This window comes from Oryctolagus cuniculus, chromosome 2 (assembly GCF_964237555.1).
Source record: "Oryctolagus cuniculus chromosome 2, mOryCun1.1, whole genome shotgun sequence".
NCBI lineage: Eukaryota > Metazoa > Chordata > Mammalia > Lagomorpha > Leporidae > Oryctolagus > Oryctolagus cuniculus.
Genome location: NC_091433.1, coordinates 147,015,451 through 147,040,261, shown reverse-complemented (window position 1 = coordinate 147,040,261; position 24,811 = coordinate 147,015,451). Strand labels below are relative to the sequence as shown.

Genomic DNA, 24,811 nt, shown 5'->3' with positions numbered 1-24,811 from the left:
TCCTAGCTGGAGGACACTCCTGAGGTTTAAGTTATCATTACATCTTTTCTCCTTAAGTCTACAACTATAAAACTTTAAAAAAGGGACACCAAAGCTCATTTTAGCTATATAATTCCAATGTTTAACTTTTAGAAAAACCAGAGTTATTCTTCACTTGGTACATTTGCATCACTAGGTGGACAAAAGGAAAAACTAGCAATTAAAACACAGAATTGTTTCAGATAACTTTTATTAAAAATAGTTTTATATTGGATACATGTTTACAGATATCACTTTAAGAAGTCCTAAGGCATACAAGTGTGGGCTCTAGTTTGCTTCACTGAGTGAAGATATAAAAACCCAGCTCTGCCTAGCATAGTTATTGTAAGACAGCAGCTCATGTGGAATCTTCATGGTTGCTCTTTCAAGATATGTCTTGATCTCATATGGTGATGGGTATGGATATGTAACTTGTATTTCAAGAAAACATTCACATTTCTGCTATATATGATGAGATTTGATGATCAGTTAAAAGTTTGAGACTCATGGCAGTTCTTCAGAAAGGAAAATTAGAGGGAGTCTTTCCAAGATACAAAGATAACACTTTATACTGGAACTTAAGCTATTTAAGAACAGTAAATAGAGAAATGTTTTAGGCCTGAGCTTCTTAGATTATACGATTTATTAAGACCTAAGATGCTAAGTAGTGGCTTGATAAAACTTGCTTGAAGAGAGTATTCATATGCTAATTTTACCGATTTTTGTGGAAAGTATAAGGACACCCTTCCTGAAAGAGGTGAGAATAGCTCCACGCTATGATGCTGCAGTGCTGAGATTTTATTTGCCCGATGACACTTTTTCCATGTAGTCAGTGATATTTAAAGTGCAGTTGACCCTCACTTGTTTAGAATTCTTTCATTCAGATTAGAATATGAACTAGTGGTTTATAATAAATATCCATGGATAATTTTATTGGCTTTTAAAAGATAGTGTAAAATGGACATAAAAGATTTAACTTATATTTACAACAAAACAAACACAAGCATCAATCATGAAATTAGAGGGTCACATTTTAATTCCTGAATTTTACAGTTCAGCATTAATATCACCACATGTATACAAATGGTGTAAAACAAGTACAGTGGTATTTTTAATACAAAATAAACATCTGTTTTATGGAAAAACTATACTTCATATCTACACAGACAGCCCATCTTTTCCAAACAATAGCCAAAATTAAAATTAACTACAAAATCTCCAAAAAAAACAGGGGGAACTGCTTCAGTTTAAGCTATTCCAGGAAAAATGGACCCATAACACATTACAAAGGTGATCTAAAGACTGTAGCTGGAATTCCTATTTTTAGTTTTTCCCAATGTAATAAATTGTAGTTTGGGGACATTTTTCTTACTTCAGCATGATCTCAGATCATAGATGAGTAAACTAACATTAAAATATTTACAGTTAACTTGCTGTTCTAAAAATAAAAACTCTGAACTGTTGCCTCCATTATTTTAAATTCATTTACGTACATGGAATGTGCTTTTATTCTTTTTAAAAAAGCTTTCATAGTACACCCTTTTTTGTTTCTGGAAGAGCTTCATATGCTGCATGCTGATGTTGACACTTTAATGCCACTTCATTCAGCACTATCCTTTACTAGTCTTTATACTTTTTAAAACTTGCTTCAGTTCTGGGGACAGTGACAACTTCACTAACAAGGCAGAAAGTGTCTTCAAAGTATCTTCCATAGAAGACTGTATTGGAAGGCAGTTGAAAATATTTTATTCTATGTACCCCCAAATTTTGGAAACTACTGTACTGATTCTTGGTCTCTGTTATCTCAAAGTTCCTTTAACAAAACTGTCTATTTTGGATCCAGATTATTTTTGTCAAATACCTACTGAAAATTCTTGGTGTGGAAAACTCAACATGTGCTGTAATACTGGACCTCCCCCTACCTACAAGGCTGAATTCCTGTGAAATCTGCAAAGAAATGGTCCCAACATTAACTTCATTTTTGATGATAGATGAATTTTTTTCCATAAAAATCTATTTTAAAAAGAGGCAACTGATTAAAACAACATGGCCAGCACCATTATACAAGTAATGTTATTGGGTTTGCAACTGAAGTTTTATAATTGTTTCTAGATTGGATACCCACCCTGGAGCAACCCTGCATTAATGTTATTTTATCAGCCTCTTCCCTCCCCCAGAAACGAGCCCAAAACCTGAGACTCCTTGCTGAGAAGCTATCTCCTAGGTTCTGGTTACTAACCTTTTTTAGACATTTTGCTGACAGTCTAAAAGGCAAAAATCTGTAATTATTAGCAAGCAATCAAGTTCCTGGGAAGCCTGGTTTTTACCAGAACTAAACTCTCCTAGCTGACACAGAGTATCTTTTGCTACTCCTGTATATTCATAGTTCAAGTGAGAAGGCTTTCTGATTCAGATTTTCAGCTCATTGAACAGTTGCAGCATTTTAGTAAGACCACATGTTGATGGTCCTCCAGTAAATTATTTTATGAGCCAAGACGAGGTCTTTTCCTGGGGGATGTTTCTTCTTCTTCATCTTCCTCTTCATCATCTGGATAATCCACTAAGCCAACCAAACTTCCCTAGTGAAGAATTAAAAAAAATTTTTTGAAGTATATGAAACTTAAAAACAATAAGCTTTTAGTGTAAATGCAGTCATGTGAAGATACTGAAAATCATTTTTCTAAGTCACAATTATCTGAAGTTAACATATTTAAATTTGATACAGGAATCACTTGAAATTATGAATACTAACTACCAATTGGTGACATTACAGCCCTCAACTTTTCTTTTTGCTTCCTGAGTTTTTAATGATACCTAAGAACTCATTTTAAATCGGGAAAATTTGACTGTGGGAAAACAGTATTTTTCTAAATAGTAGGACTAACAATCATTGTATTTGGAAGCTGGAAACTTCTAGCTTCCAAATTTCCACTAAACTTGGAAATAAGCTAGTTCATTTCTCGAATTTTACACTGTTTCTTTGTTGTCTCTGTTCATGTGTGTATTTCACCACTAAGTACACATTAATATTTTCTTTCAAGAACACTTTTTTTTTTTAAAAGATGTATTTATTTATTTATTTGAAAGAGTTACACGGAGGGAAAGAGGCAGAGAGAGAGAGGTCTTCCATCTGATGGTTCACTCCCCAACTGGCTAAAACGGCTGGAGTTGTGCTGATCCAAAGCCAGGAGCCAGGAGCTTCTTCCAGGTCTCCCATGCAGGTGCAGGGGCCCAAGGACTTGTGCCATCTTCTACTGCTTTCCCAGGCCATAGCAGAGAGCTGGATGGGAGGGAAGTGGAGCAGCTGGGACTCGAACCGGCGCCTATATGGGATCCTGCCACTGCAGGTGGCGGCTTTACCTATTACATCACAGCCACCGGCCCCTCAAGAGCACTTTAAATGACTAAAGATATGAAATGGTTCCTAAAAACTAGAGTAAGAAAAGTAAGGATGATTCAGATTTGGCCTGTTAAGAATAATAGTATGAATAATAAGACTCCTTTGAAATCCCACTAAAGCTCTGGAAACTTGACCCAAAATTACAGATGTCTGCAGGACTGCCTTCATTCTGAACCAATCCCATTAAAGTAGAATTAAGCCTGTTAACTAAATAAAAGTTGTATACTTGTGTGAGAATCCTTCTGCTTTGTTTTCAGCTTAATCACATTTGTCTTTGGTTTGGATAAGTAAGAGGCAGGATGGTTAAACCATTAATATAGAGGGCAGCACTGTGGTGTAGCAGATAAAGCCACCACCTGCAGCACTGGTATCCCATATGAGCCCCGGTTTGCGTCCCGGATGCTCCACTTCCAATCCAGCTCCCTACTAATGCACCTGGGAAAGCAGTGGAAGATGGTCCTAATCCTTGGGCCCCTGCACCCACGTGGGAGACCCAGAAGAAGCTCTGGCTTCGGAAAGGCCCAGCTTCAGCTGTTGTGGTCATTTGGGGAATGAACCAGTGGATGGAAGACCAATCTCTCTCTGCCTCTGCCTTTCTGTAACTCTGCCTTTCAAATAAATAAATCTTAAAAAAAAAAAAAATATATATATATATATATAGATAGATAGTATTCTGACTGGCTTCAAATTCCCAATGCCACCACTTTTTATCTGTATGACCTTTGGCAAGTGATTTAATATCTCCATACCTCAATTTTGTCATTTCTGTAATGTAAAAGTGATATAGTGGTAGTATTTAGACTTCAGTAAACTATCTTATAAATTAGTTGAAGAAGAAAATATGTAAAAGTATTTCTCTTACTTAGTTTCTAAGCCAAATTTGGAAGAAAAAGAATATAGTATACAAGGAACCAATCTGACAAACATGACAATAAATTACCAATAAAATTTTAATTATATTATGGATTATATATCATGTGCAAACATTTCAACCCTGAAGGGTTAACAGTTAAGGTGATGATTTTGCTTAAGATTAATTGTTCAAAAAAATCAGTTATACTATTTAATTTTATTTATATTATCTATGTTTTAATATACCATGAACAAATATACACTCAGGAAAATATTTACTGTAAAATGTAAATACAACATATTAAAAGTAAAAAAGCATGTAATCCAGAGATGCACCCTGTGAAGTTGATGGATTCAGATATATCACTTGAAATGCAGTTTTAAAATAGCAGATTTTAATTATACCTACTCTTATATAATCATGTTCACTTAGAATTCTGTCTGAAAATGGCCTTTCTTGTTTATTTACTTATGATATTGGTTGAGAACCATCTTTGTAAATGGAATATCACATGGATAAGATGTTTAGTTACTAAGGATTTTTGCATCGGTATTTATAATCTACAGGTGTACTGTAAATTCATATACAATGTTTTCAGCCTTAACTTTTAAAAATCAGGCATTTGTGTAATTAGGTCATAATGAATAATGCTGTTGGAAGACTCAAATTCATTTACTTCCACTGATGGTTGAAACTTCACTAAAATGAAAGAAAAATTTTAAAAAAAGTATAAATATATACACCATGAGAAACAAAACTGGATGGGAAGAGAAAACAGCAGATGAAAGCAATCATAGCATTTTTATTTTTGGAAAGAATAATCAGAGGCAAGTTAGCTCATATAATAGGAGGAAGTCAAGAACTAAGTATCTGCAAGGGGATATACAAATGAGAATTGGGGGTGGGTGCTGTGGCACAGGTGAAGCCACCAGTTGCGATGCTGGCATCTCATATGAGCACAGAGCACCAGTTCCAGTACCAGCTGTTCCACTTGGATCCAGCTCCCTGCTAATGTTCCTCAGAAGGCAGCAGAAAATGGATCAAGTGCTTCGGCCCCTGCCAGCCATGTGGAAGATGGGGATGGAGTTCTGGGCTTCTGGCTTTGAACTGGCCCAGCCCTGGTAGTGACTAGATCTCCCCACCTTTGCCTCACCTTAGCTGCTTTGCCTTTCAAATAAATAAATCTTTAAAAACAAAAGGTGGATGGGGGAGGGGGGATACATACAGATATAGTATTGTTGTTTTAATGATCTGTGATTATTTTAAAACTTACTATATGAGTGAAATGGAGATCTTTTGAAAAAAAAATGTGTTTGGACTTCTTTGTGGGGAGCAACTCTGACTAGACTAAGTTACTGGAATTAAGACTTATTCTATGCATCTGCTCTCCCACAATATGGCGCTGGGAGAGGAGGAAACAGCTTCTACACAGCTGCCTCCAGTTCAACCAATAAACTGTAGGACCTGCTCCTGATTGGAGGAGAGCAGCATACTCGGCGTGTGGGTAGCAGAGTTGGGATTGGCGGAAGAGGGCTATAAAGGAGGAGAGAGACAACATGCACCAGGAACATCTATCTGAAGGAACACCTGTGCAGCCCCCGAGAGAGCCAGCCGGCGGTGTGCCGCTCCCCCGCGGAAGTGGGGAAAGTGGCAGGGGGAACCGCCCTTCCACGGAGGTGGAAGGGTCGGTAGCCAACCCGGGAAGAACCAGCAGCAAACCCGGGAAGGGCCGAGCAGACAAAAGCGCAGGGTCCTGTGTCATTCCTCCACAAAGACGGGGAGCGACATAATGGTGCCGTGACTCGGATATGAAGCCTAGGCAGGGTTTAGTGTCATTCCTCCATGAAGAAGGGGAGCGACACTTCTTGACAACAGTAACTTCAGATTCTTGACAGAATTATTTCCAATCTAGTTTTGCATTCAGTGAAACTGTCAATCAAGCGTGAGTTAAGAATAATGTGAAGTCTCAAATTCTACCTCTCAAGCGATCCTTAGGAAACACAGAGGATATGCTCTATCAAAATGAAACAGAAGGGGCTGGTGCTGTGGTGTAGCTGGTAAAGCCACCACCTGCAGTGCCAGCATCCCATATGGACGCCAGTATGAGTCCCAGCTGCTCCACTTCCGATCCAGCTCTCTAGCCTAGGAAAGCAGTAGAAGATGGCCCAAGTCCTTGGGCTCCTGCACCTGCATGGGAGACCCAGAAGAAGCTCCTGGCTCCTGATCAGCACAGCTCTGGCTGTTGTGGCCAACTGGGCAGTGAACCAGCGGATGAAAGACCTCTCTCTCTGCCTCTCCTTCTCTCTCTGTGTAGCTCTTTCAAATAAATAAATAAATCTTTCAAAAAAAAAAAAAAACACAAAAATGAAGAAGGAAATATGGGATCCAGGAAAAAAAATGATGCAAAAAAGGAGTGCAGTCAAAGTCTTAGGATAATAGAAGAGAAAGCCTCAAGACAACTGGGTAGCAGCTCATGAGAGCTGTCTCCATGAGAAAAATATGTGGAAACCAACCTAAGAAGTACTAAAAGAATTAATGAGAGGCACATACATATTACAACCAATGAAAAAAACACTAGCAATTATTTACTCTAGAAAATGGAAAGTCATAAACAGTAGAAAAAATTTAAACATGCACACTGTCATTATAAACAAACACTGTCTTAACTAAAAATTATAACGCAAGAAGGAATAAAGGGGAGTATATAGTAAGGAGTGTCAAATTCATCTATGTGTGTAAGAAAGCTATTAAGTTATATCTAAATTTGTAAAATAGCATACCACTATTAGCATATCATTTGAAACAAACTGCTTTCATTGAAAAAAAAAAAAGCTAACCTATTTGGAAGGTGTTAACAAGTGCTTGAATTCAATCTTTTCAACAAACTTATAAAGTAGTAATTTCATCATCTCAACAAGCTTTTTGGTAGGAGCTATTTTATCTCCATTTAAAACCAGGTAACTAAAGACCTTGAGAAATTGAAGAACTTATTCAAACCAAGATGTATGCCTTCAGTTAGTAGTACTATAGCAGCTCCACTTTTTGAGCTTCTACCCTTATATTAACAATTGTCCCTATATTTACGCTTTTTTTTATTTTAGGCCACTGCTTTTTGTGGTTAAAGGAAGGTTTATATAATGAAAAATGTAAAGACGGCTTCATACAAAATTTAAAATAGTTTTAAAAAACACAACCAATGCCAAATCCATTTGCTATGAGGCAAATGGCCTCATATGGCCACAGCGCCGGCCAGAAAAAAAAATTTTAACAAATAAATTCAAGATATGAAAATGCATTTATAGGCCGGCGCCGCAGCTCAACAGGCTAATCCTCCACCTAGCGGCGCCAGCACACCGGGTTCTAGTCCCAGTTGGGGTGCTGGATTCTTTCCCGGTTGCCCCTCTTCCAGGCCAGCTCTCTGCTGTGGCCCGGGAAGGCAGTGGAGGATGGCCCAAGTGCTTGGGCCCTGCACACGCATGGGAGACCAGGAGAAGCACCTGGCTCCTGCCTTCGGATCAGCGCAGTGCGCCGGCCGTGGCGGCCATTGGAGGGTGAACCAACAGCAAAAGGAAGACCTTTCTCTCTGTCTGTCTCTCTCACTATCCACTCTGCCTGTCAAAAAAAAAAAAAAAAAAAAAAAGAGAAAATGTATTTATAAAAGATTTTTTTTGATAAACCCATGGGTATAAAAATATGACAACATAAGAATCATCTGCCTTCATTTTTGTTTGCATTTCACCAATTTTCTCTGGTAAATATGAAATAATTTTATAGATAGAAAAAGCAGGCTAGGCCAGCGCTGTGGCTCACTAGGCTAATCTTCCACCTGCGGCGCCGGCACACCAGGTTCTAGTCCCGGCTAGGGCACTGGATTCTGTCCCGGTTGTTCCTCTTCCAGTCCAGCTCTCTGCTGTGGCCTGGGAGTGCAGTGGAGGATGGCCCAAGTGCTTAGGCCCTGCACCTGCATGGGAGACCAGGAGGAAGCACCTGGCTTCAGATTGGCACAGCATGCTGGCCATATCAGCCATTTGGTGGGTGAACCAATGGAAGGAAGACCTTTCTCTCTGTCTCTCTCTAACTCTGCCTGTCAAAGAAAAAAAAAAAGCAAAGTTTTGTGTATTGTACTGTTTCACATACCTTGGTAGCTGTTACTGATGAAGTCAAGTTTGTAGGTTTGGAAGAGGACCCATTAGAACTTGCTGGTGATGTCTGAGCTACTACAGATTTACTGTTCGTACTGTTTGTTCCATTAGCAGCACTGGTAGAGTGCGAGAAAGTAAATTTGAAGCCACCAGAAGATGTCCTTTTGGGAAGGTTTTCCTTGTCTTCACTTTCTTTTGCTAAAGCAAAAGTAAAATTTTGAACTTGTATCAACAAATATTGCTAAGTCAAAGCATCTAAAATGAGTAATAATTTTAAAACTTGTGAAACACTGAATTTGTTTTCTAATAGCTAAAATAGGAAAGCATTATGTGTACAGTCATTACTCTTTATTAGCTAGAATCTTAGAAATCTTTAGGAAGGACCTTAAAAATCATGTAATGGGCTGGTACTGTGGTGCAGCAGGCTAAGCATCTGCCTGTGGCGCTAGCATCCCATATGGATGCTGGTTCATGTCCTGGCTGCTCTTCTTCCAATCCAGCTCTCTGCTTGTGGCCTGGGAAAGCAGTGGAAGATGGCACAGTATCTATGTGGGAGACCTGGAAGAAGCTCCTGGCTCTTAATTGGCTTCGGATTTGCCCAGCTCTGGCCATTTCAGTATTTGGGGAGTGAACAAGTGGATGGAAGACCTTTCTCTCTGTCTCTTCTCTCTGTAACTCTACCTCTCAAATCGTAAAAAAAAAAAAAAAAGAGGTGGAAACCTACCCTTTAAAAAAAATGTGTGGCAATGCTGAGGCATAGTGGGTTAAAGCCCTGGCCTGCAGTGCCAGCATCCCACATGGACACTGGTTTGAGTCCCAGCTGTTCCACTTCCTATCCAGCTCCCTGCTAATGTGCCTGGGAAAGCAACAGAGGATGGTCTAAGTGCTTGAACCATGTGGGGACCAGGAAGGAGCTCCTGGTTCCTGGATCAGGATCAGCTCAGCTCCAGCCATTGCAGCCATTTGGGGAGTGAACCATCAGTTGGAAGACCTCTCTCTCTCTGTCTCTCCTTCTCTCTGTGTAACTCTTTCAAATAAATAAATAAATCTTTTTTTAAAAAAAGATAATGACTGAGTTTTTCAGTCTCTTATTCCCTGAATAGCCCAAGTTCCTTTACTGGTTTCTATTACGGAGCAGGAATCTCTCTTCACATCTGGTTGTTCCTGTTTTTGTATATCACTCTTAACAGTGTGGCATCCCACACAGGATGGAGTACTTTAAGTATGATCTTATTGCTGCATCTGACATTAGTCAGGTAGTACATGTCAATAAAGACAGAATTTGATTTCCAAAGGGTAACTATTCCTTAGGACATTTTAATAGTCTCTCTGCTCCCTAGGCTGCAGTAAGGCATCTATTTGCTTGGGGAACAAACAAACTATCAAAGAGAAAAATTACTTCTTTGAGCTCAGCTTTCTCAGGGTGAAATGCCCTAGAAGTTTTCTGTGGATCTATATGGTCTCTATTTTTATTGGGGATTCAGGATAGAAAAAAAGCCAAGCCTATTCACGGAAGGCAAAGGACAAGTAGAATAAGTAATTTCTAAAAAACGAATAGCAAGTTTCAAGAAAAAAAATTTTTTTAATCAGGTAGAATTTGTATTCAAAATAAATATAGGTTCTGATTTCTGTCTGTGGAATAAAAGGGATGATATACAACTGATGAAAGAGTGGCTTGAACAACTTATTAAAAGGGGAACTTTCTTTGGTAGCTTTCGAACAGTATGAGGAGAAAGAGAAAACGCTTGTTGTGGGGATCAAGAGCCCTGGCTGCACTTGGGGAGATCTCCAGCCAGACTTAGTCTAAGTTCTTGCAAGACAAACATTTTAAACATGAGAAAAATTCCTATACAGATTTGGAAAATGGTAATTTTAAAGGGCATGCTTCAGTATAATATTTCTTGCTTTATAAGTGGTTTCTTGCTTTATAAGTGATGACCAGACTTTCACAAGCAACTGAGTAATTTCTGTACTAAGTAAAGGATGCACTACACAGAAATTCAGAATTTTAATACCTTTTTTCGTCTCCATAAACTTTTCATAGCTATCGGGAAAATCATCTTCTGGTTTAGATTTTTCAACTGGTGCTACAACTGCTTTTCCTTCCTCCTCTTCATCTTCATTAAACCACATTTCTTCATCCTCTTCCAAAGCTTTTGCATCTCTGCGAAATCTGTTACTACGCAATATAGATGGTACACTGTAAGAAATATATCACAAATATTGAGCAATGACTTAAAGTCCACAGATTAAATTTAAGGGGAGAATGTGTACAGTGAAGAGCAACTGAAGTAATTTACATGGAGTGTATTAACATGGAGTGTATTATGGCAAAATCATCTTAGTAATGACAAAAGATTTAGTTAGGGCACACTCCAAAATATTTTCAGATGCTGTAAACTACACTAAAAATTGATCATGAATTATAATTTGGGGTAGTAATTCATCATATAATGGATGCAAGTTAGGGGAGGACATTTTACCCTCCTGTATATACAATCCTATACTATCTTGTGATGGAAGGAAAATTCCTTGGTAAATTTCCCACGTAAGATCTAAACTACAGATGATTTTGGGACACAATTTTGTAGGCTATAAATGCAATACACTTAAACAATACCTGTTCAGTTTCTGACTTTGTCTGTCTTTTTCTTGCTCATATTTAGTCTTCAATCCTTTGAATGTCTGAACATATTCAATCGATTCAAGTGCTTTATAAAAGTTTTCAACTATATGTGCAGTAAGAGACTTGATATCTTCCTGTATAAGCACAAAATTTACAATTCAAATATAATACAAGGCTTGTTAGAAGAAAAACTTAAAATTTTTATGGTTCCAAAGATGATCAAAAAAGGTTTTTAAAAATCACCTTCCAAAAATAAATGTCCTAGTTTCTTTATACATGAGTCAGGAATCCACAGAAAACTTGGAAAAAGGCGAAGCAATTCATTAGAGCCCTTTTGGGGGACTATAAAGAACATTTGAAAAGTAAATGGATTTAGTTTAGGACTTCTATTTTTGCATTTATATGGCAATTTGTAATTTTTTGAGAAAAGCACTTTTATATACAACTTCATTTGATCCTCACAAGAACTCTATGAAGTAAATTTTATTTTCCCTAATTTTTTTTTTAAAGAAAACAAAACTGAGTGTCTAAATTGGATAGTTTGATCAAAAGCACACAGCTGGTTGGAAAGCAGATGTTCAAGTCACATTTTCAATGAACAGGTTTATTTGATGACTTCCTGTATAACTGATATCCAAAGGGGTTAAGTCTAACCTAAATAAAAATATGCACAGATTCCTTTAACTATCTCACTGGAAACAGGAATTGGGTTGTGAACTCTATACCTCATTTTATCAGTATTTTACTAAAATTTTAATGAAAGAAAACGTAAACAGTTCATTAAGAAAAGTTCTGATTCATTAGAACAGTATATTGAACCACGGTTCAGATATCTAGTGAGCTAGGTTACTTATATTCCTTGTTTTCTAACACTAATGCATAAATGCCTATACTTTGCATCCTTTCAAAATATGCTGGAAGATGAACACTCTTAGAAAAATAATCCAGTCAGTGAAATAAGTTTCATATGAGAATAGCATGTCATTAGCCAAAATATGATTTGTAAGAAATAAAACTAGAGAATGAATTTATAGCTTGGGCTTTTTTCCCCATTCTTTTCAACTATGTGGCCCTTTCTCTACTGAAGTAATTGTGTGTGTGTGTGTGTGTGTGTGTACAAAAGAGGTAAATTTTCTGTACTAATTCTAATTACCTGTCTTAAGCTTGTTACTCACAAGGAGCTACCTCTCTTCATATATAAATCTTTTATTTCCTGAAAATGAATAGGTAAGGCATAGCTACAAGCGCTGACCCTGCTATTAACCAAATGGATGCTCCTGAATAAGTCATTTCATCAGTTGGGTGTTTTAATTCCCCCATCTATAAAATAAAGTAGCTGGAGTTGCCCATCTAACTTTCTGGTTTCTTCAGTTTAGAATTCCAGGATCCTGTCTTACCTTTATTTGCTTTACATGAATGTTTACGAAAGGAAATATTTTTCAAATTTCCATTCACTTTGTATTACCTCTCCTACAACAGAAAACCACTTTTTTCTTAAGAAATTAAGTGAGGGACAGGTGCTGTGGTGTAGTAGGCTAAATTTTTGCCTGCAGTGCCGACATCCCATATAGGCGCCGAATCAAGTCCCAACTGCTCCTCTTCCAATCCAGCTCTCTGCTATGGCCTGGAAAGCAGTAGAAGATGTTCCAAGTGCTTAGGCCCCTGCACCCTCATGGGAGTCCCATAAAAAACTCCTGGCTTTGGAATGGACCAGCTCCGGTCGCTGCAGCCATTTGGGGAGTGAACAATGGATGGAAAACTATTTTGTCTTTCCTTCTCTCTGTGTTTAACTCTACCTTGCAAACAAATACATAAATACATCTTAAAAAAAAAGAAATTAAATGAATGGCATACTTGAAAGAAATTTCCATATATGCTAGATGTGATCCTAAAATATTTGGGTCATAAAAACAGAACTAAGGGCCGGTGCCGCGGCTCAGTAGGCTAATCCTCCGCCTGCAGAGCCAGCACACCGGGTTCTAGTCCCAGTCGGGGTGCCAGATTCTGTTCCGGTTGCCCCTCTTCCAGGCCAGCTCTCTGCTGTGGCCCAGGAGTGCAGTGGAGGATGGCCCAAGTACGTGGGCCCTGCACCCCATGGGAGACCAGGAGAAGCACCTGGCTCCTGCCTTCGGATCAGCGCGGTGCGCCAGCTGTAGCGGCCATTGGAGGGTGAACCAATGGCAAAAAGGAACACCTTTCTCTCTGTCTCTCTCTCCCACTGTCCACTCTGTCAAAAAAAAAAAAAACAAAAAAAACAAAAAAACGGCACTGAGGGCCAGCACCGCGGCTCACTTGGTTAATCCTCCACCTGCGGTGCCGGCACCCCGGGTTCTAGTCCTGGTCAGGGCACCAGATTCTGTCCCGGTTGCTCCTCTTCCAGTCCAGCTCTCTGCTGTGGCCCGGGAAGGCAGTGGAGGATGGCCCAGGTGCTTGGGCCCTGCACCCGCATGGGAGACCAGGAGGAAGCACCTGGCTCCTGGCTTCGGATCCATGCAGCGCACCGGCCGCAATGCGCCGGCCGTAGTGGCCACTTGGGGGGCGAACCAACAGAAAAAGGAAGACCTTTCTTTCTTTCTCTCACTGTCTAACTCTGCCTGTCAAAAAGAAAAAAGGAACTGAGAAGACCGAGTGACCATAGGTTAAAAGACTGTGCTGAATTTCACTTTTAAATTTAATAAATTATTACCCACCACACAACTATAACCACATAGTAAAAAAGAATAAAAAAGTAACTGACTTTTAAAATCTGAGTTTATTAGAAATAGATTCTAACACATGGAATAAAACAACTTATGGAGAAGAGGGAAATGAAGAAATCACATTGTTTACATATAACTTATTAAGTGTTCTTTAGTATAAACTTACCACTCTTATAAATTCAAACAACTCAATAACAGCTGAATTTAACAGATTGTACCGAGTTCCATTATCCAGTAGAGCATTTATAACTGGCTCAAAAAGATTTCCTTTGGTGATGTAACGATTATAAAATTCATCTTTAAGGCCAATTATCCGCCTCATAAAGCGAAGAGCACCTAAGTAAAAGTAATACAGGAAGTTGATGATTTTATATATTATCCAGAGATTTCTGCCATAAAGGAATCACAATTTTTTCAAAATGAAAAGTAAAACTGTTCACTAAAAATAAATGAGCTTTTAGAAAAACAATTAGAAGACTAATCAAAACCTGTGTAACTTGGGGCAGGCATTGTAGTGCAACAGATTAAGCTGCCACCTGTGACATGGAGCAATCCATGCAAGCAGTGGTTCAAGTCCTGACTACTCCATTTCTGACCCAGCTCCCTGCTCATGTGCCTGTGGAAGTAGTGGAGGATGGCCAAGTGCTCGGGTTCCTGTCACCTATGTGGGAGAACTCAATGGAGTTTCCAGGTTCCAGGCTCCTGACTTCCTACTGTGGCCATCTGGGGAGCAAGCCAGTTCATGGAAGAGCTCTCTTTGTCTCTCTCCCTCTCTAACTGTGCCTTTTAAATAAATAAATAAGGCCGGCGCCGCGGCTCACTAGGCTAATCCTCCGCCTAGCGGCGCCGGCACACCGGGTTCTAGTCCCGGTTGGGGCGCCGGATTCTGTCCCGGTTGCCCCTCTTCCAGGCCAGCCCTCTGCTGTGGCCAGGGAGTGCAGTGGAGGATGGCCCAGGTGCTTGGGTCCTGCACCCCATGGGAGACCAGGAAAAGCACCTGGCTCCTGGCTCCTGCCATCGGATCAGCGCGGTGCGCCGGCCGCAGCGCGCCAGCCGCGGCGGCCATTGGAGGGTGAACCAACGGCAAAGGAAGACCTTTCTCTCTGTCTCTCTCTCTCTCACTGTCCACTCTGCCTGTCAAAAAAAATAAAAATAAAAAAATATAAAAAAAAAATTTAAATAAATAAATAAATCTTAAAAACAAAAACAGCAACAAGAAAAACCTGTACAACTTTGTGCCAGAGCTAAAAACAACAAAACAGTAATTTGTATCTTAGAGATAAGTAAACTACTCAAGCAAGCAGGTCCATGCAGAGATGCAAAAATATACAAAACCCATAGAATACAAATGGTAGCAGCTTTACAGTAGTGCTAGCAGATGCTGACACAGTGCAGTGAAGGCAGTTCTGAATCAGTGGGGGCTTTCATTAGGATGGAGACAGGAGTGGTACAACCTGCCAAGAGGTAAGGCTATCTTGCCTCTATAGAAGGGAAGGAGCTTTTGGAGGCAGATATATATAATTTAATTTTCTGAAAACACAGCTTATGGGTCTCCTGTTGCCAGTAACATAACATTTGTAAGCCAATGCTACTTCTACACATTATAATGACATCACTCCCTTGTTTATCAACTGAACACGACTATTCTGCCATAGGTAAATGGCAGTTGAGACTGTATATGTAACAGGACAACAGAGTAATGAATAAAAACATAATTTGCCTTTTCACATTTTATAAGAAATTTTCCTTTTAATTATCTTTTCCTTAGCTAAATAACCTTAGCAATATAAATGCTAAAATTCTTATGGAAGACAAAGAACTGTAATTTTAATTCTTTATTTCCGTATTTGTTGATCCTTTACTTGTAAACTTTTCCCTAAGTAGCTTAGTTTATTCCATATACCAAATCATTAAAATACAAGCTTCCAATTTTTAAATTCAGTTGTCTTTATTTCAACCCTCTGTTAATAGATTGAAGTCATTAAATGAAGCCTCTTTCACAAGAGGTTCTAAGTATTACCTGAAAATAAAACAGATAAAGGCTATATAAGGCATATATGCTAAATGTGACACCAAAAAACATATGGATAAAGTGCTAGACTCTTCAAATCTCCTCATGTGATAAACAGCATATATGATGCTAAAAATAAAAGAAAAAACTAAATAACTTTAGATAGGTAACCATAGCTTTTATTTCTAATAAAATGTTGTTTCTTCAAACAGTTTACAACAACATTCATTTGAATTGTTACTTACACAAGGCCAGGAAAGTGTGCTTTGAATTCATCAAGACCAAGACTCTTCTTAGCAAATCCTTATTCATAATATAGTTTTTAATGTGGTATGTGTGATGTTCCACACAAAATGTGAGTAACTCTAAAATTAAGGCAAGTAGCTGTGCTGTTTGATAATTATCTATAAAAGAAAGTCATCTCATGAAAATAATAAAAATATTGTAAACTGAAAATAAAGCTTACATTCTGTATCTTAGGCCAAAGTTAAATTATTTATCCTTCATTTTTATATCTAATAAGTGCTATCAGTATTACTGCATCTATGAAAGGGTCCAAAGAGGAAATGCCTCAAACTTTTAGCCAAAAGCGGTAAATGCAAATTTCCCAAGAAAAATTTATATGCTTTATTTGAAGACCTGAAGGAAAGGATGTTTTTGGTTATTTGAATAGAGTAAAAATAACAGATCAAGATTTCTGAAGAAAATTTTTAAAGTATCAACTTATCATGTTCGTAAAGAGGCCTTCTGAAATAAAACAGCTTCAACAATGCTGCTTCAAGATGATTTGGTTTATATGAGGGTACTTCAAAAAGTTTACTGAAAATAGAATTAAATGGTGTTCTTGTACATTCATGGAATGATTTCATACTGCTTCTGTAACATCAAATTTTAATATATGCCAAGGATAATTTCACACTTGTAGTAAACGTGCTTTTAGGCTTTTAAAGTGTAAGGAAATTATAGAACCACAGCCTTATGGAAGATAAAAGATATCATTTAATAGAACTATTTTATTTACACAAGATTACACACATATATTCTGTAGAACTAAGATATTCTATCAGGAATAAATTAGCATTATTTTAAATAACAGAATGGCTATCAAATACACAAAACACAATCCTAGTACCATTTCTACTTTATATTCAAGAATAGTTATGTTTCGCATCATTAAAAATTTTTTTCTCAAGTTTCTAATTTACAAAAGAACTTTAAAAATTATCTACAGTGTTAAATATCTTGTTTTCACATTCCTGTAAGAAAAGAAATTACTTATATCTACTTAATACAAGCACTGAACAGTCATATTAGAAACTGGCTCTCCTGAAATTTGTTGAGCCTGGTACAGAAGACCTGCTGCTAGATGCACACATCACAGTTATCTCCCATGCTATCAGACCTATTTTGCTATTTATCTGTTCCAATTAAAACAACAGTGTTGGCCTGTGCTGCGGCTCACTTGGTTAATCCTCTGCCTGTGGCGCCGGCACCCTGGGTTCTAGTCCTGGTCAGGGCACCGGATTCTGTCCCAGTGTTGCTCCTCTTCCAGTCCAGCTCTCTGCTGTGGCCCGGGAGTGCAGTGGAGGATGGCCCAAGTGCTTGGGCCCTGCACCCGCATGGGAGACCAGGAGGAAGCACCTGGCTCCTGGCTTCGGATTGGTGCAGCGCACCAGCTGCAATGGCCATATGGAGGGTGAACCAATGGAAGGAAGACCTTTCTCTCTGTCTCTCTCTCTCACTGTCTAACTCTGCCTGTCAAAAATAAAAAAAAAATTAAAAACAAAACAACAACAACAACAGTGTTTGGAATCCAGACTCATGGACAATAAGCCTTAGGTTATCACAAAGACTAGTTCCTAAGTAAATGATAATAGTTTACTAGATTTAAAAAGAACTGTCTTCAACTTTCAATATGCTCTTAAAGCACTGTCATATAAGATAAGTTATAAATTTAAAAAGAAAAACAGAAACAAAATTCTCACTGGTTTTCCATCTTTTATATTGGAGGAAGTAGAAATTTTTTCCTTTGGAATAAATATAATATGAATCTATCCTTGGATATTTTTTGTTGAAAATATACTTTTCCTAGTCTTATATAAATGTATTATACTTAGTAGGAAAAAGCTTATAATTTGCATTATTTCATAAAATATAAATTTATACTTACCAGGACAAATTGTGTTATTTCTGTTAGGTCCAACTATATTATCTAACAAAAAGAAATGAAAACCAACTACTTCAGTAATAATATCTGACATTTCTAATACAAATCACACTTTCAATCATAAATCTCCCTAGGATAATCATTAAGAATTGGCTGACTTGGTCAAACACTATACCCCTACCTGAGGTCTTTAATGGAATTGAGTACAGATGTGGAATTATTAAAAGACAATACAGTATAGTATTTTTTTCTTAAAAGATTTATTTATTTATTTGAAAGGTAAAGTTACAGAGAGAAAGCGATCTTCAATCTGCTGGTTCACTCTCCAGGTGGCTACAATGGCCAGGGCTGGGCCAGTCCAATGCCAGGAGCCAGGAGCTCAAGTTCTTGGACCATCTTCCACTGCTTTCCCAAGCAAATTAGCAGGTAGCATCAGAAGTAGAGAAGCCAGGACATGAAACTGGCACCCATATATATGGGATGCCTGCAGCAGCTTTACTTGCTATGCCACAACAATGGCTTCAGCATAATTTGATTAAGGAAAAAATTACGGCTGGCGCCGCGGCTCACTAGGCTAATCCTCCGCCTGCGGCGTTGGCACCCGGGGTTCTAGTCCCGGTCGGAGCGCCAGATTCTGTCCCAGTCGCTCCTCTTTCAGTCTAGCTCTCTGCTGTGGCCCAGGAGTGCAGTGGAGGATGGCCCAAGTACTTGGGCCCTGCACCCCATGGGAGACCAGGAGGAAGCACCTGGCTCCTGGCTTCAGATCAGCGCGGTGCTCTGGCCACAGTGGCCATTGAGGGGTGAACCAACGGCAAAGGAAGACCTTTCTCTCTGTCTCTCTCTCTCACTGTCTACTCTGCCTGTCAAAAAGAAAAAAAAAAAAAAAAGAAAAGGAAAAAATTACAGCAGCTAGAGATAAAACTTGATATACTGACAGTGAGTGTTTTGTTCCAGTGGTTAAATTGCCAGTTGGGGCATTCATGTCCCACACGGGGGAGCCCTTGCTGGATTCCTGGCTCTGGCTCACGTTTCTAGCTTCCTGCCAATACAGACCCTGGGAGGCAGCAGCTTAGATTTATGTGGGAAACCTGGATTTAGTTCTGGCTCCTAGCTCCTTTAGTCAGGGCCAATCCTGGGCCTTTAAAGACATTTGGTAAGTGAGCTAGTGATGAAATCTGTCTCTGTGCCTCTCAAATAAATAAGAACTTCAAAAACAAACATAAAACCGCCTCCAAAAACAGATCTTCTTTTACCTTCTTGTATTTATCACTCAACAATTAGAATATGTCTCTGTATCACATTTTTAAAACTACAAAATACAGGCATTTTAAAACTTCCATAGTAACGCATTAAAAATGCAGTATACATTGAGTTTTTTTTTAAATGTAAGTAGGTTATTATAATTAAGTTCTGATTTTTAGGCCCACATACTTGAGGAAATCTAATAAGCACATCTGCATTAGGGAACACAAGCATGTATGCTGGAACACTGTGGTAGCAAAAAGCTAGAAACAAATGTACATTAGTAGTGGAATGGTTGAATAAAAGCATACTCCTATAGAGAATTCCATGAAAGAGTTAAATGAGAACTCTAGGTACCAATAGGAATAGATCTCAAAAACAACTTTGGAGAAAAAGGAAAAAAAAAAAAGAAAATAATGTGTATAGGCATAAATTTCTATCAAATTTGAAAATATTAAGAATATTACCATATTATACACATAAAAACATAAGGAAATCTAGGAGTGATAAGCTCTAAATTAAGCATACTTACAGGGATAGGAGACTGGAAGAATGAGGGAAGGGAGAGTGGAAAAATGAGAATATGAAAGGGTACACAGCCAACTCCAACTTTTTCTGTAATGGAATTCTTTTAATTGCAAAAAGTTTAAAAAAATCTGCTACTAGTTTTAAGAAAGCCAATAAGGATGCAAGGGTGACTGTTACTATAATTTTCTGTTTGCTAGAAGTGTTTTACTTGAAAACGTTAAATATCCATTGTTTTAATTTACACGAATGGAACCATTCTGTAATAAAAACCTGCAATAGGTTTCTGTACCCATTCACCTTTCTATTTTAGAGAATAGAAATAGAAATTCATTGTAATTATTTTAAATGCTATAGAATATTCCATTATATAAGTACAACATTCTGTACTCATTTTCCTACCATAAACAATAAATGCAGTTAAATTCTTGTACACATGATGCAGATGTACAAACATGCCCTAGGTTAAATACTCAGAAAGGAATTGATAGCTTGCAGGCGGTGCCCAGTTTACTAGTTTTCCAAACATTCTCTTAAATGATCTCTTAATTGATTAACCAGCACTTGCAGATAGTGGCCAATGCTTTTACAAGCTCCCACATAGCTGATTTCATCAACTGAGTTGCATGTTTGTCAAGTTCCTTTGTTTACATTTTTATGTATGAGGGTGTCTTCAGCAAGTTCATGGAGAATGCATATGATGAAAAAACTATGTATGGATTTCAAACATTTTTTCAAACTAAAATGAACTTACCTTTTGATTACATTTCCATGAGCTTTCTGAAATACTTTGTTTTATGGCAGTATGGTAAAAAATTATAGTGATGAAATTTAAGATAACTATGTAATATCTATGGCTAAGTTAAATAAAGTAGAACTTAGTTTAAAAACTGACATCAAATTAGATACCTGCAACTATAAAAACCTGGAAGGATACTTAAAATCGGATTCTGTGCTGAGACTGCTTAAAAAATATCTTTAGGTTTTTACTCCACTTAACAAACTGAAACCAGAAATTGTAGCTGATGAATTATGGGTACACTTAATCCAACAAAGGTAATATGGAAATTAAGTAAAATACACTCTAAAAAACAACTTGCTCTAATATACTGGCATAATTTTATATTTAGAAGTTAAGATATTTAAAGAGTTCATGTTTCTTAAAAATGATTTCTCACCCTAACCAACTTATCTGATTAACCCACCTATTTCTGATCCTGATGTTGTGGATTGAGGGCCTTCACTTCATTTCACTGTGCCAAGTTTTTCTAAAAAATGATGGTTCCCTAGATTTTTGAAATATAGGTGATATACTTACTGTCTGCTCCTGTATGTCATTCTATATGTCAATTCTAACAACTTCAGGGATAATCTCTTTGCCAAGTATCTACATCTCTATTTTTCAGTGTGTAATAATACATTTTGCCACATTTGCTATGTCATTCTCTTCTATAAATACTCAGAAAAAAGGAAAATCCTGATTTTATATTGCAGCTTGAAACTTTCAGTAGTGGGGGCTGGCGCTGTAGAGTAGAAGGTTAAGCCTCCACCTATATGGCCAGCATCCCATATGGGCACTGGTTTGAGTCCCAGCTGCTCCACTTCCCATCCAGCTCCCTGGCTAATGCACCTGGAAAAGCAGCAGAAAACCCAAGTGCTTGGGCCTCTGCACCCAAGTAGGAGACCATCAGAAGTTCCTGGCTCCTGGTTTCGGTCTGGCTCAGCCCCAGCTGTTGCGGCCATTTGGGGAATGACCCAGCAGATGGAAAATCTCTCTCCTTCTCTCTTTGTATCTCTGCCTTTCAAATAAATAAATAAATAAAATCTTAAAAACATTTTTTCAGTAGTTTCTGTGTCATATAAAGTATCCGTTAACTTTAAAAATTATTTCATCCTTCTATAAAAACAGGAATCATAAGTAGATAGATAAGAGACCCTACCCTTTTCACATTTGTCTTCTGAAGTATTGGTCAAAAGTGGTGCTGTGAGGACATGCATACAATGGTTGTAGAAGAAATTTAGAAATTCGCTTTTTTCAGTTTTCTGAAATAGAATAAAAACAAAATATTGTTACCTTTGAAATTAGTAAAACATTTTCAAGAATTAGCAGTACAGGTCATATAAAAATAGAAAATGCTTTAAGATATTGTAAAAGAGCTAAAAGTTATTTATACACTATAAAAGAACCAAAAAGCTAGTTAAGTTCACTTTAATATGATTTATGAGGAACTGAAGTCTATTTCATGTTATATTTTAAAGAGAACTGAAAGCAAAAAAAAATCACACAGCGTCACAAAGCTTTTCTGAGAAGTCATTTAGACCAATTTTTTTCAAAAGAAGCCTGTGATATGAAATGTAATGAACAATCAATTTTTTATATAACCCAGTGACTAATGTTAACAAAATCCAAGTAATGTATGTGTCAGAACAGCGTGCATCATAATCAACACTGTTGACCATCTGTCTCTTTTTGTACAGTGTACTGATTTTTCCGAAAAATATAAAATTTTTATGAAATTACCTCTTCTTTAAAAACATTAGCATTCAAATGTAAAAATAAAATCACAATCAAATCTGTTTCTAAAAGCAGAATAAACAAACAATTAAAAAACTATAAAACAAAAATAAAAACTGATCAAGCCACATGAAAGAATTGCTTAAATTTTGGAACCCCAGATTTTACCTCATTTCAGAATCTTAAAAACTCCTCAATGAATTTATCAAGCGACTAGATGAATATATGAGATTTAAATCTATGTTTCAAATTTCCAAATTTTGTAATTTGGAAAATAATACCTGTGGATTTTTAGCCAATATTTTTCACATAATTGGACTCACAAACATTTGTAATGATCTGAAAATAATACACACATTTTCTAATACTGAGGTAATTTTATAAAGAAAAATATGCCTCTATATTGAGACAACCATTATTAACATTTTGGAATAATTCTTTAAACCTTTTTTTTATGAGTTACACAGTTGAACTCATTTGTTACGGATTAATTTTTTTCTTTTTATTGTGATAAAACTACATGACACAAAAGTTATGTCTTATTTACATTTTTTTAAATTTTTATTTAATGAATATAAATTTCCAAAGTACAGCTTATGGATTACAATGGCTTCCCCCCCATAACGTCCCTCCCACCCGCAACCCTCCCCTTTCCCATTCCCTCTCCCCTTCCATTCACATGAGGATTCATTTTCAATTCTCTTTATATACAGAAGATCAGTTTAGCACACATTAAGTAAAGATTTCAACAGTTTGCTCCCATACAGAAACATAAAGTGAAAAATAATAGATGATTTTTTAAATGATGATGAAATCAGATCAGACCTATTGTCATGTTTAATCCCAGCGAGAGTCAAGTTGGGAATTGCTAATTTCTTCTTTTTTTTTTTTAACAGAAGAACAGTTTAGTATACATTAAGTAAAGATTTCCACAGTTTGCACCCCCATAGAAACACAAAGTGAAAAATACTGTTTGAGTACTCATTATAGCATTAAATCTCAATGTACAGCACATTAAGGACAGAGATCCTACATGAGGAGTAAGTGCACAGTGACTCCTGTTGTTGACTTTACAAATTGACACTCCTGTTGTTGACTTTACAAATTGACACTCCTGTTTATGGCATCAGTAATCTCCCTATGCACCAGTCATGAGTTTCCAAGGCTATGGAAGCCCCTTGAGTTCTCCGACTCTTATCTTGTTTAGACAAGGTCATAGTCAAAGTGGAGGTTCTCTCCTCCCTTCAGAGAAAGGTACCTCCTTCTTTGAAGACCTGTTCTTTCCACTGGGATCTCACTCATGGAGATCTTTCATTTAGGTGTTTGTTTGTTTTGCCGGAGTGTCTTGGCTTTCCATGCCTGAAATACTCTCATGGGCTTTTCAGCCAGATCCGCATGCCTTTAGGGCTGATTCTGAGGCCAGAGTGCTGTTTAGGACATCCGCCATTCTATGGGTCTGCTGAGTATCTCGCTTCCCATGTTGGATCACTCTCCCCTTTATTTATTCTAATCGGTTAGTATTAGCAGGTACTAGACTTGTTTATGTGCTCCCTTTGACTCTTAGTCCTTTCATTATCATCAATTGTGAATAGAAATTGATCACTTGGAATAGTGAGATGGCATTGGTACATGCCACCTTGATGGGATTGAATTGGAGTCCCCTGGTATGTTTCTAACTCTACCATTTGGGGCAAGTCAGCTTGAGCATGTCCCAAATTGTACATCTCTTCCCTCTCTTATCCCCACTCTTATGTTTAACAGGGATCACATTTCAGTTAAATTTCAACACTTAAGAATAACTTAAAAAAAACGGTGACTTGATCAGCATAGCCCTGACTGTTAATGAACAACGTAATACATTATCCCTCTTAGTAGTTTTTTTGTCTGTTCTACTTAATATGACTGGTTTAATTCTGTAATTAATACACAGTTATTCTTATTTACATTTTTAAAGGTGTACAGTTTACTGGTGTTAAGTATATTCCCATTGTATGTCAATTTAAGTGAATATATACGTCAAAGACCATAAATGGCATCCTTAAGATTTTGACAAATCATAATATTTTTTCTGCAAATAAAACTGCTATAATTTCACTCCCATCTGAATGACAAAATACAAATGTTTACCTACGTATTTATTGATTCTCAAACGTTATTAAAAAACCATCCCAAACTGACTAGTCCATAACACATTTATCTTAGGGTTGATTTCTTACGTTAGTTGTAGCTAGCATGTTCTCTGGATCAATTAGAGTACGAAGAAGTCCCATTAACTGAACAGCACCTCCAAGTTCAGGATCAGTATCACAGATCATTTGTTCAATTACTACATTAATAAGAAGAATATCCTGAAAGAAAACACATTTCCATTAGACTGGTTTTGATGTAATACAAATAAATAACTCAAAGAATTAAATCAAAATCATACAAAGAATAAACAAAGAAGGGAAGGCTTATTTAAATTTTTTCTTCCTAATGTTTTCAAAGTTCTAGGTACTTACTTGAGTGGAAAAACTTTACTCCAGAGTGAACAAACAAGTGGAAACATAATAACCAGTGATGAGTTCTCTGGAGGTTTTAACAGATTCTCATTCTAGGTTTCAGCCTCAGGAA

General features: G+C 37.4%; 1 protein-coding gene across 5 annotated transcripts in view; it reads right to left on the bottom strand.

Moving 5' to 3' along the window:
• Positions 1-212: 212 nt before the first annotated feature.
• Positions 213-24,811, bottom strand: part of PPP4R3B (protein phosphatase 4 regulatory subunit 3B) — a 67,726-nt gene continuing 43,127 nt past the window's right edge. For 2 of the 5 annotated variants that reach the window (XM_008254387.4, XM_070069093.1), the window contains 9 exons: positions 24,415-24,546; positions 21,624-21,726; positions 17,920-17,985; positions 15,995-16,153; positions 13,905-14,074; positions 11,034-11,173; positions 10,429-10,613; positions 8,409-8,611; positions 213-2,597 (listed from right to left, as the gene is read on the bottom strand). In XM_008254387.4, the coding sequence (XP_008252609.1) occupies positions 2,502-2,597; positions 8,409-8,611; positions 10,429-10,613; positions 11,034-11,173; positions 13,905-14,074; positions 15,995-16,153; positions 17,920-17,985; positions 21,624-21,726; positions 24,415-24,546 (1,254 nt within the window). In that variant the 3' untranslated portion in view covers positions 213-2,501. The remainder of the gene's footprint in view (positions 2,598-8,408; positions 8,612-10,428; positions 10,614-11,033; positions 11,174-13,904; positions 14,075-15,994; positions 16,154-17,919; positions 17,986-21,623; positions 21,727-24,414; positions 24,547-24,811) is intronic. The other 3 variants (XM_008254385.4, XM_002709860.5, XM_051842865.2) reach the window with 3 other exon arrangements.